The sequence below is a fragment of the Leucopleurus acutus genome, assembly GCF_964270905.1.
Source record: "Leucopleurus acutus genome assembly, chromosome: 9".
In the NCBI taxonomy this organism is placed as follows: Eukaryota; Metazoa; Chordata; class Mammalia; order Artiodactyla; family Delphinidae; genus Leucopleurus; species Leucopleurus acutus.
The window spans coordinates 34636992-34649120 of record NC_139144.1 but is presented as its reverse complement, the minus strand read 5'-3'; the positions used below and the strand labels follow the sequence as shown (position 1 = coordinate 34649120).

General features: G+C 40.6%; 1 protein-coding gene across 3 annotated transcripts in view; it reads right to left on the bottom strand.

The window, feature by feature from the left end:
- The window catches only part of RAPGEF5 (Rap guanine nucleotide exchange factor 5), a gene marked incomplete at its 5' end in the record, with an annotated part of 214139 nt that overhangs the window by 88950 nt on the left and 113060 nt on the right, over window positions 1-12129 (bottom strand). For all 3 annotated transcript variants that reach the window (XM_082846352.1, XM_082846354.1, XM_082846353.1), the window contains one exon: window positions 6993-7118. In XM_082846352.1, the coding sequence (XP_082702478.1) occupies window positions 6993-7118 (126 nt within the window). The remainder of the gene's footprint in view (window positions 1-6992; window positions 7119-12129) is intronic.

Sequence of the window (12129 nt, the reverse complement as noted above, 5' to 3'; positions counted from 1 at the left end):
GTCCATCTCTCTGTGAAGGACTGCCCATCTGTCTGTGCATCTTTTCTCTACCCTTTTGTCTTAAAGCACCCATTATAAATTCAAATAAAACCGAACCACCAAAGATTTCTAGTGTTACCTGATCAGACAACAACCTACAAAGTATTAATATTGCTTGACAGGGGTAGAGAAAAAAAGAATATAAGGTTGCCAGGGGTCTGGAGTGAGGTACACCACTGAGAGGAACAAAAGTCAAGGAAAAATAACCTATTTTTCAATATTTCTCCTTAAAGATTTCTTAGACATACTAAAGATGATATGGCTATTTTATTTTTACAAGTAGAAGAAAGGAATAAACCTGGGGAGCAGCATCTGTACCATAGGGAATCCAAGATCCACTGAGAATATGGCTTTGATAAATCAAACTAACTGAGACAGTATCCATTTTCTTAACTGGGCCTTTAAAAAAGAAACTTGAATATTTTCAGAAAAATAAATGAGTATCATAAGGACAAGTCCCTCTCCGCTTAAAATGTTAAAAACCTTAAAAACTGAAACTAATATTTTAAAAATGTTGAGACTTGCAGTGGGCTTTCTGTGAGAACCTAGAAATCCAGCTAATGGGCAGATGGCCCCCCAGGGCATGAGCACAGCACTGCTGTCCACCGACTGCCATTTTTCCGGAAGGAAAAAAACGAAACAAAAGCAGAATTTAAAGTGAACCAAACTTGTAAACCTTGCTTTTGAAAACAGAGAACTTCTTTTTGGATTGTTGCCACTGTGAATAGGTCTACCAGAGGTATTTCCCTCTCCCTGAAGGCCTGGGAAATGTGTGGTTCACTTGTTTTCCAAGTGTGAATTTGTTTCTCCAGCTAGACTGTAAACTTCTTGGAGGCAAGACCTATCTTCTATCACTTTCGTGGTTACTCTGTGACCAAATGAATCCAGATTAAAAATGAACTAAAACAACTCACTCAAGGATGCCTATTTCCTCTAAAAAGGTATGTATGTTAGTACCAAACCAACACAAAGTCGGGATTTTGTCATTAAGAAAAATACATGGTTTCTACACAGAATTTCTCAGCAGTGGGCAACTTAATATATTATGACTTGCCTAATACACTGGAATTCTGGCTTTCAATACTAAGCAATAATGTTATAACATTCCATTTGTCTTTAGTTTCCTGGTTAAACTAAATTACTGGTGAACTTCAAATAATGCCATGATTGGTCTTAACTTTACTCGCTTAGATGTATAATGCAAGTTTGAATACAGAATGATAAAACCATTTCCTTTTAGTATTTCACGTAGAGTATAAAGAGGGCTTTCACTTTATATTAAGCTGTTTTTTTTTTTTAAGCAACAGACCAAATGAAATGCAGAGACCAACTTCTAGTGTGTGCAGTAAGAGTAGCGGTAGCCAGAATACTCCAACCCACTTGTGCCCTAGTAATCCACAACCAGCAAACCCTTTGACGCAAGCAGGAGTCCAGGATGAGGCTGCAGGAAACAGGGGAAAGGAAATTCCGGTTGAAGTTGAGAGATAGGGACCCTACCCTGGCAGCCGACTATGCCAAGATTCATTTTCAGAACGTGTAAAATCCCCTTCCCACCCATATTTCATGAGTGAATTGGAAAAGGGGAAGGAAGTAGGGTGGGTCCCCAGACATAACAAAGGCACTGAAGAAAGCAGGGTGGGGAGAGGGAGGGATACAGACAGGGTCCCCAAGGAAAGCATCACTTAGCACTGCTCTCACATACGTTTTACAGACCTTCATTTCTGCAGTTTGGAAATTAGGAAGTCAAGTTCAGGAGCTGCTTGTTAGTATTTCTACTCTACAGGTTAATACACTACAAAGCATAAACGACATTTCGGGAAAAACTGAGTTTCGGTTTTCTGGTAAACAGTGTGGTGGTATGCCATTAAACAGCAACCACATCTAGATGTATACTTTAATCCAGCTATTTCACAGATACTAAATGTGAACAGTTTATACACTTTAAAAAGTTAGGACTCAAAATAAGCTAGTAGCTTAGCATTCCCTTTTCATTTTTCCTTCCCACACTTCACCACCACCATCCCTTCAATATGTAGCCGTCTGTCTGTCTTTCCTTCAGGGCTGTCCTCCTAGTGGTGCCTCTTTCTCAGGACTATCATGATTCTTGTCATCTCAGCTTCCTGTCCTCCTACCAGGCCTCCCTCCGGTGATGACAGCTGAGAGAAGATGCCACCCAGGGGCAGTCAGACTTGAGTTCACACTTACCCCAGCTCTGCTTAATCACTCAACAGCCTCAGCTTTCTGACTCATCACACTGAAATAATATCGTTTACCTCACAGAAGGGCCCCCTCATCCTACTTTCTTACGAAAAGTAACAAAACAAGTCAATGCCTCTTCATTATTTCTAGAATGAAGTGAAACGTCTCAGCCCTCAAAATCCTCCACAGTCTGGTCCCAATCTCATTTCTCACTAACTTTTCCATCTCCTGAATTCTTGTCACCATCTCCCTTACCCCCATTCTTGGTACCCTGGTGACAGAATGGTTTCGCTTTCCAAAAAATACGTTGTATTTTTAAGATATTTCTGTGCATTTTCTAATGTTATTCTTTCCTCCAGGAACGCTCTTCTTCAGTTTGGATTGTTTAAATCCAACCTAAAACCTACTTTAAGGTCCACATCAAACTCAACCTCTGCCATGAGAAAGAATCCTGTTTCCCCAGGTGTAAATTCTTCCTCTGACACCCATGTATCTCTCTGGGGATTATCACCACTGCCTCCTTGTATTGCTGTTATTTGTGTCAGTATCTTTTCTCCACAACCTGACTATACTCCTTCAGGTAGGAACCACCATGGTTATTCTGGATCCCTTACAACATCGGCTTCAATAAAGGTGTACTGAATGAATAAACGACCAAGAGTCTTATAGAATAACAGTATAGAAACACCAACTCGGACTATGGGTCAGGAGAGCATCTCTAAAATCACAGTTAGCTCTGAAGGAGGCACACACATCAATGCAGCCAATGCCAAAGCTCTGGCCAAATAATTTAGTTCATTTTGAGGTTGCCAGAGATTCTCTGTGCTTAAGGTATTGTCCAAGTATCTGGGTCTCAGAAGAAGTAGTTTCCATACTGTTAGCCAGAAACTCCATCAAACAATTTGTTAACGAGATAAACAGTGTTCTGTAGCACAAATCTCAGACACTTGAAACACACTGCAGGACAACGAAACAAGGTAAATGTCTACGTAGCTTTTTGGCAAAGGTGAGCAACCACTCTGGTGATAAACAGAACTTTCTCATGTCTGTACCAGGAAACTGTAATAACAAATTCAAAAACTGCTTAGTATAAATTAGCACACACATTCCCCCATTATCCCCCATTGATAATTGGCAGAATTATCAAATTCTGCCAATTTTACCATCTAAACGACTCAACGTCTGTGGCCTTCTCATTTCCCAGAGCTGCCACCCTGCTTCAGGCTTACATCTCGCACCTGAGTCACAACAATAGCTCTCTAAGGGTTCTCTCCAACACTTCCTTGTTCCCCACTCAATTTTTCCTCTAAACCAATGCCAGAGAGATCTTAAAAAGACCACATCTGATTATGCCACTTCCCTTCTTTGATGGCTTTCCTTTACCAGAAAGGCAAGTCTAAACTCCTTAGAGTGGACTGCCAGGTCTTTCACAACTTACAGCCCACCTCACCCCACCTCATTTCCTAAGAATTGCCCAGGGCTCAACTCATGTGCCTTCCTGCTGGTCCCTCTGCCTTAACTGCTCTCCCTTGTCCTGTCCTTCTATGACCATTAGTCATTCTTCAAGCTCAAGCTCAAAAGTCCCCATTTGGTAACACGTGCCCCTTCCTCTATGGATATAATCATAGAATTAAGCCTAGAATATATGATGCCCACATAAGAGGCAATTTCTTTAGAGAATTAATGGCCAAATGTTAATCTCACTCTCATAATGTTTATAAGAAACAGCCATTTCTGTCCCCTTCTTAAAGTTCTCACATAATTTTCAACACTTAGGACTGAGTGCTGGCTAATTCTGCCTACAGCTTGTTAATATAAAATAGGAAAACTAAGTGCTTGCTGAGAAGCTCGTGATAATTATACATTTAACTTTTTTTAAGTTTCAGAAGCCCCTTGGCAAAAGCACAGAGTCAAGTGTTTCTCTAATTGCATCCATTTATAACCTAATCATGGCGTTTACCAGTTGAAAAAGATATTAGCTATGCCCACTCAGAAATCTCGAAGCCCCTTCAATTTGTATCAAGATGTACCAGCAGCAAAAGCTTTATTCCATCAAATTCATGTCTATCTCTATGCAGTAGTACCTCAAAGTAGTTGTCTCATTTTGGCATACATGTACAAAAGGGGATGTGACATTCTAGGACTGGAGAAACAAAGTCATTTAGTGAAAAGAATGGCTCAAGAGGCAACTGGGATTCTAACTCAAATTTTACCACTGTGCACTTAAATAATTTTGGCCCAGGAATGGTAGATGAGGTAGTTGACGCATTTGAGAATCACAAAAGAAAGGAAATCTGTATGTAACTCTAGGGTTTGGTCGTTATTGTTATAAGAATAGGAAACTGCAGACCGGGTTTACATTAAGTAAACTGCAACTTCCTCTGTATATTCTGTGTGTTATAACTGAGTTTTCATGAACAAGAACAGATGACTGCTATCAAAGAGAAAATGAGGGCAGGAAAAATGAAAATGCTGCAATCATCTCATGGACACTGTGAATTCAGTGGGCAAGCAAAGGTATCTTTATAACAAGTGCTTAAGACATAAAAGAGTGAAAAAAGCTACCAGATGATTTTTATTCCTTATAAATTATTGTAAAAAGTAGAAGCACCTAGTATCAAATATCCTGTTTGGTAGAGTACTATGGAAGTCTCAGCCTTGAGGGTTGATCAGTTCAGACGGTGTCACCCTGCAGGAGGGAGACCACAAAATGGCTAAGTTTGTATTTATCACTAAGGAAGAAAGGTCCTTCATAGTCACCTTTCCTGCCTTTCAGCTTCAGTAGGAAAAGTCTACACAGAAAAGGCCATCATTCCAATATTTATTGATACATCATCTTTCCTCTCAGAAATGTACACACTTCAGAGCTGTTATTGCATCAATATTATGACATTGATGCAAGAAGTAAAAAACCTTAGTGTTCTCTTTTACAATCTTAAAATGAAGGCGTAAAGAGACTAGTGAGCACACAACCGCCAGCAGAGTTACGTAAGCAAACCGTAAGCAAACCTTCCACCACTAAATTTCCGTCTCATGGTAAAAGTCCTTAAAATAAAGAGCAGCGAGTTCAGATTTCTGTTACTATACATTTGGAGTGTATTATACGCTCATTAGCTGTAACTATAATATTCTGGATTCAACTAATAAGACAAAGGCAACACAGGTACCTTTTTAATAACCATAAAGCTGTCTGTGGCCTAAGGCTGATGATTTCTCATCTTGGTGAAGTGGTACTCTATCTCCCATTGGTTTGATTTTAAAAGATCTCGCCCTCCCCTCAGGTTGTCACTGATCCACTGAATTGAGTATGCAATCCATTGTAAACTATGTCATCCATTTTAAGGACCACTAAGAAAGAAAAATGTTCCCAGTTAAACTAGGACATGTTTTCCTATCATCAACTTTAAGACTCATCCTGATTTCAGAAATGCTAAGATGTGTGAGGAAAGTGCACCTTGAAATCAATAAAATGTAGCATATGAAAACTACTGCTCTTCTAATTAAAATGAATCGAAAGGAATATTGTTTTGAGAAATTTAGGACATGAGCCAGGATATTCAACTATTCTAAGGACGCAGAAGAAGTTAGGGGTCAGTCTTAGATATACATGCAGTCAACCTTCAGGGTGCTCTTTAACAATTCAAACAAGTCCCTTAACTTTTCAGTAGTACCTACCGAGGTGAAGGCTCCTGAGACCTCCACTCGCACTTAAAGCCAATGGTCACCTCTAAGATCGTTGCAATCACAAGGCTTTGAAACTGCTAATTATTCTCCCCCTTGAGACACCGCTGCTAACGACTTGCCGAATGGTTAGAGACGCGTTACCGTCATCAAACTAAACAGCGTGCCATCCTTGGACTTCTCACCTCCTCTCCAGCTCAGTAAATCCCTGGCCTTTCTACTGATGGCCTTGGAGCAGAAAAAGCACGAAACAATATTTTTCCCCCTTGGAAAGGGTTGAAAATGAAACTCCAAGAAAAAATTAAAGTCAGAGAAAAGAGATGTTCATAAACACTGAGGAATTTTTCCCCTTCATGAGCAATCCTGGAGAGCTTAGCACGGAGAGTGAAGCCTTACAAACAACAACAAGAAGTCAACAGACCACAATGTAAAGCAGAAGAAAGTGGTCCCATTGTCTCCCTAGCATGACGGCAGCGTTCTCAGTTCTAAGGCTCAATCTGAATAACTGCTTTCAGGAGAACTGAGCAGAGCATCCCTTTCCTCCAGTTGAACTACATCCAAACAATATAACTCTTGTTGGAACACGAACGCTCACAAGATACTGGGAAAACTCCCTTCTGACTCTCTCACTTAGTGTGAGCATCTAGAAACTGTTCGTCCATTCTTATCTGTCTCTTGTGACTTAGGATGCATTTGTTTGATAACTAGATTCACCCCCTGTGCTAAATATAAAAGTACATCGTAATGTCCTCTCAAAACTCATGTTCCACAAACTATCTGATGGGGTGAAACTCCCCAAGTCAAACCTGAAAGCCATCAAATAGACATGCATTCATATTTGCTCCCATGCATTCTTATATTTCTACATGATTTACTTCTGTGAAGAGATCTCTTACAAAACCACTGGCTTAGAAAATTATAGTAGTTGTCATTTTTTACTAAGAAGCATGCTTTGGGGGGGAAAAAACCCCCAAACCTAAAGAACTTAAAATATTCTTTCCTTCAAACATACAAGCAGGTAGAAACATTTTCCACCCCTTCAAACCCGCATCCCCAAGAGGAAAAGGGCTTACATGTTCAGACTTCTCCTGTTCTTTTTTGTCCGTCTGCAAAAATTGACAGTTTTCTCTTGCCAGCTTCTGGACCAGTTCAATTCGCCCGATATCATCTCTCTCCTGAAGTTTGCATATCACCCCAGCCTTAAGAGTTGGAGAAAAAGCAAAGATATACTTAAATCCACAGTCCCAGGACATGACACCACTGCAAAGTTCACCTTATAACAGACTCATCTCCTCTGTCGTCTGGATTAAATCATGGTCTTGGTAAAATATTTTGCCTTTCCAAAATTGAAATTGTAGTATCTTAACCTAATGCCTCACCAAAAGACTTAAAGTGAGATCATTTATCAGTCTACTTTAAGAGAGTGAAAGGCAGAGCAAACTAAATCATTTGCTACTAAAGGGCGCTCCTGATATGCCACTATTTGTTCCTGACAGCCTGTTTCCTGTTACATAAGCCCAGCAAGAGGTTAAAAACTCATGGGAAAGTTAGCCAGGAATTACTCTGGCAATAAGGGTGAAGTGATAGAGTACTAAAAATAACAGTACATAACCTCCTAATTCCTCCGCTCCACCAGCTCATTCCATGTACAAATTCACAGTTCACAAGAAGATCACAAGATAATTCTTCTGTTTTCATAACTGGAAAGTTACTATGGGGCATTATTAGTAAAATACCTCCAATGTTGCATAAAATCTGGTGGAAAAGTTTATTAAAAATAAACTGCAAAAAGAAAGCTTCAAATTTCATCAGGGTTTAGAAATGGTCCACAAAGCATCATACTTTTTATTATACCCATGTTACCAAATAATAATAATATGAAGAAGGAGAATCTAGGACTTTGATCAGAAACAAAAAATGGTTATATCACACACATTACGAACTGTTTCTGCTCAAATTCTTTCAAAAATGGTTTACACTGACATATCAGGACACGATCTAAAAGGAAATCAGAAGTTACTCTTGGCAGGAACAGCCGAAACTATCAAGTCTTTGTTTTACGCTATACAATCTATAGGATTCGAATGGACCCAGCAACATGACCAAATATGGAGAAGGGGGCAGCAAGTGATCACAGCTTCAGGGTCTTAACAGTTTGTACTAAAGACACACATTTTGTTGAGTGGGCATCAGAAAAATGGAATTTTCCATTCAAAGCAATGACTAAGTATTTATTCCTAAGGGCAAGGACATCATCTTAACTAGCAGTTTCTCCAACAAACAGGAAGGAAACAAACAAAATCACTGACGTGGCCCAAATCAGATTCCCATGGAACAGCAAGTGGAATTCCTCCACCAAAGTCAGACATTTATGTTTACAGCATCCTTCACAAGTGGTCTTCCAGTTTGTCTCCAAGGTTTCCAAGGACAAGGATCTCAGTTTATCTTAAGACAGCCTGTGCAGTGCTGGAGAGCCAGAATTATTGGAAAGTCCCTTATCATGCTAGACAAAAACGCTGAAACCACTGAACTTCAAACAATGAGTACTAGTATTGCCTTTAAAGCAACTGAAAGTATGTCTATTTTTTATCCAATATGACAAACTTCCAAATATTTAAATACCACTATTTATGATATCCTCCTTTCATTCACTCACTCACTCAACTGATTTTATTTGAACCACCACCATGTGCCAAGATCTATTATAGGTTCTAGGGATACAGTGGTCAATAATAACAATAAAAACAAAGTCCCACATGTCATGGAGCTTATATTCACCAGGGGATGTGGATTATATAACATCCAGATATGAAACGGCAGATGGAAATATATGATATGAAGGAAAACAAAGCAGGGTAAGGGACAGAGAAATGTTATTAAGATAGAAATGTCAGGGAAGGATTCTTTGGTTGACATTTGAGTGGAGATATAAAGGAAGTGAAGAATGTTACAGGCAGAGGAACAGAAGTGCAAGGGCCTGAGGCTGGGGTGTGTTTGGCATGTTCAATGGAGAGCAAAGGGCACAGCAGGGCTGGAGCAGAGCTGGTAAGGGGGAGCCCGGTGGGACTGCTCAGAGAGGTGAAGCCGACCAGAACACGCAGCTTCTTTACAGGATGTGTAAGAGGTTTACATTCTTTTTCTGAATAAGATGGAAATACTTAGGAACGTTTTGAACATGGGATTGGAATAATCTGACATTTTTACAGGATCGTTCTGTCTTCTGGGTTGAGAAAACACTGTTAAGGTGGGGGGAAGCAGTTAAAGCTAGAAGACCAGTTAGGAGATCGGTCTTCAGACAAGAAATGGCTTGGAACTTGTGGTAGTGGTGGAGATGGGGAGAAGTGATTAAAATCTGGATGTTTCAAAGGAAGGGCTAGCAGAATTGGTCTCTAAGATATTTGGCCCGAGTCACTGGAAGGGTAGGGTTGTCATTTCCTGAGATTGGGAGACTTGGGGAGATCTAGTAAGGGATAAGCTTATTAGACATCCAAGTGGGGCTGCCGGGTTGGCCGTCTGGAGGTCCAGAGAAGTCTAAGCTGGAGATAGGACTTTGGGAGTCATCATAATGTAGATGGTATTTAAACCAGAGGAAGGACTGAAGTTACCAATGGAGCGACGTGAACAGAGAAGAAATCCATGAGCTGAGTCTAATAGTTAGATATTGGAAAGATGAGAATAAGGAGGAGGGGCTCTAGGAGGAGAACCCAGTGAGTAGTGAGGGCGGTGTTTCAGGGAGGAGGGAGTGAAAAACTGTATCCAGTGCAGCTGAAACATCAAATAAGGAGTTCAAAACAACTGACACTGAATTTAACAAAAGTAACTGGTGACTTTGAAAGTAACTTTTTTTTTTTTTTTGCGGTACACGGGCCTCTGACTGCTGTGGCCTCTCCCCTTGCGGAGCACAGGCTCCGGATGCGCAGGCTCAGCGGCCATGGCTCACGGGCCCAGCTGCTCCGCGGCATGTGGGATCTTCCCAGACCGGGGCACGAACCCATGTCCCCTGCATCGGCAGGCGGACTCTCAACCACTGTGCCACCAGGGAAGCCCTGAAAGTAACTTTTTTTTTTTTTTTGAGAAAAAAAGTGGTAGGGGGGAAGAAAGCCTTATTCACATGGTTTTAACAGAGAATGAAAGACAACTCTTTTGAGGAGTTTTACTTCAAGAAACGGGGCACTAGGACTTCCCTGGTGGTCCAGCGGGTAAGACTCCTCGCTCTCAATGCAGGGGGCCCGGGTTCCATCCCTAGTCTGGGAACTCCCACATGTATGCTGCAACTAAGAGTTCGCATGCTGCAACTAAGAAGACCACCTGCCACAACTAAAACAAAAAAAGATCCCGCGTGCCGCAACTAAGACCCAGCAGAGCCTAAATAAATAAATAATTTTTTTAAAAAGAAACGGGGCACTAGTTAAAGAGTGATGTTGCTTGCTTGTTTAGGGTGAGGGATATTCCAGCACATTTATCTTTATTAGAAATCATAGACAGTGTAGAGGGAAATTTGATGATGTGGGCAAGACACAGGGCATTTTTAGGAGAAATATCTTTGAGAAGGAAAGAGCATAAAGACCTACTCTCAGAAACATGAATATGAGTATTTCACTCACTGTAATAGGAGGGGAAGTGGAGTACGGGGGGAACATGCCAGTAGGTTAGCATATCTGGTGGTGGGAACGAGGAAATTCTTTTCTGAAGGCCTCTATTTCAGAAATAAGAAGTCAGGTGATTAGCTGAGAGTAAGGACTGTGAGAAGATCCTGGAAGTATAAGAAAAGAAGGCATGTAATGGTCATTTCAGTTCCAAGGGTTGGCAAACTTTTTTTTGTAAAGGGCCAGAGTGTAAATATTCTAGGCTCAGTGGGGCGTGTGGTCTTTGGTGCAACTACCCAAGTGTCCCGTTTTAGCATAAAAGCAGCAAGAGACGGTATGTAAATGAATGAGCATGGCTGTGTTCCAATAACACTTTATTAACAAAAACAGGCAGTAGGCTGTGGTTTCTCAACTCCTGACCTGAAAGAAGAGGCAACCGGACAAGGAAAGTAGAATCAGATTGCCAAGCATTAATAAGGGCCCACTTGACTTTGGTTTTAGAGCCTTTTACCGTCCTAGCCGTCCTCCTTAGCGTGTATTGGTTTGTCAGGATTTTAATGGAGCCCATAACCTGAGATAATGCTGAATACATGGGCCAATCTTGAAGATGTTCTTTTAATCAATACTAGATCAGCAGTGTTAAGGACGCTCCTTTAAACTACGAAGGCAAGGAAATTATTCAGGGAAATTTCTACACAAAAATTATTAACATTCTTTAAATGTTGTGACACTTAAAGGAATATGTTTCTGTTATCTAGAAAATTCATTTATGTTGACCAACTAGGATTTCTTCTCTCTCCATCCCTGTCATCCTCAGGGTGTTTAATATATTGTCCTGCTGGAGGAGAGAGGGTGTTAATGACACTGCAAGCTCTGGACCTGCTCCGGGGCTGCTTATTCAGTAGTGTGATGGATTGGTCCCCATCTCTCTCTGCTCCCCAGTGTGGCAGCCCTGTGTAATGGAGGGCACTTGTGGGATGGGGCCAGGCAGGGGTGGCACACAGGAGGAAAGCACCGTGAGCTAACTAATTTGGTGAGTGAGAATGAGCCTGTTACCTTTTCTCACCAGCACAGGCTCCAAAGCAACTGGGCTAAGCTTCCATAGACTCCAGCTTGGAGAGAGAGTCTTTCCTTCTGTCTGTGGGTGCCATATGTATTTTTAAAAAAACAACTGATAATAGCATCAGCAAAAAAACGGTAGGACTGAACACAGGAAATTTAAGAGACCTCGACTATTTTTTTGGTTTCTGTGTGAACATGAGTTTTTTGCTTAGGATCCTAAACAGAGACTTTTCTTTCTTGAGGAAATACATTTTTATTAGAACCAGATAACTTGGGTTTACAAATTATGTATTTTAAACACAAAATGCTATTACTTTTAAAACTGGGTTTCAGATTGACTCAATTATTTCTTATTTATAATTAAATCATCTTATAATTTAAAAAGGAATATTGCTATCTTGATTTTCTGGTTTCTGCATAATTTCTAGATGCATTTTCACAAGATAATCAATTCTACAGCACTCCTTACATATAACTATCAAAAAAAGCTTTCAAGGAGGGTTATGAAAGCTTCTTCATTCCCTAGAGAACTTTAATCCCAGAGAGATGCCCGTACATCCTG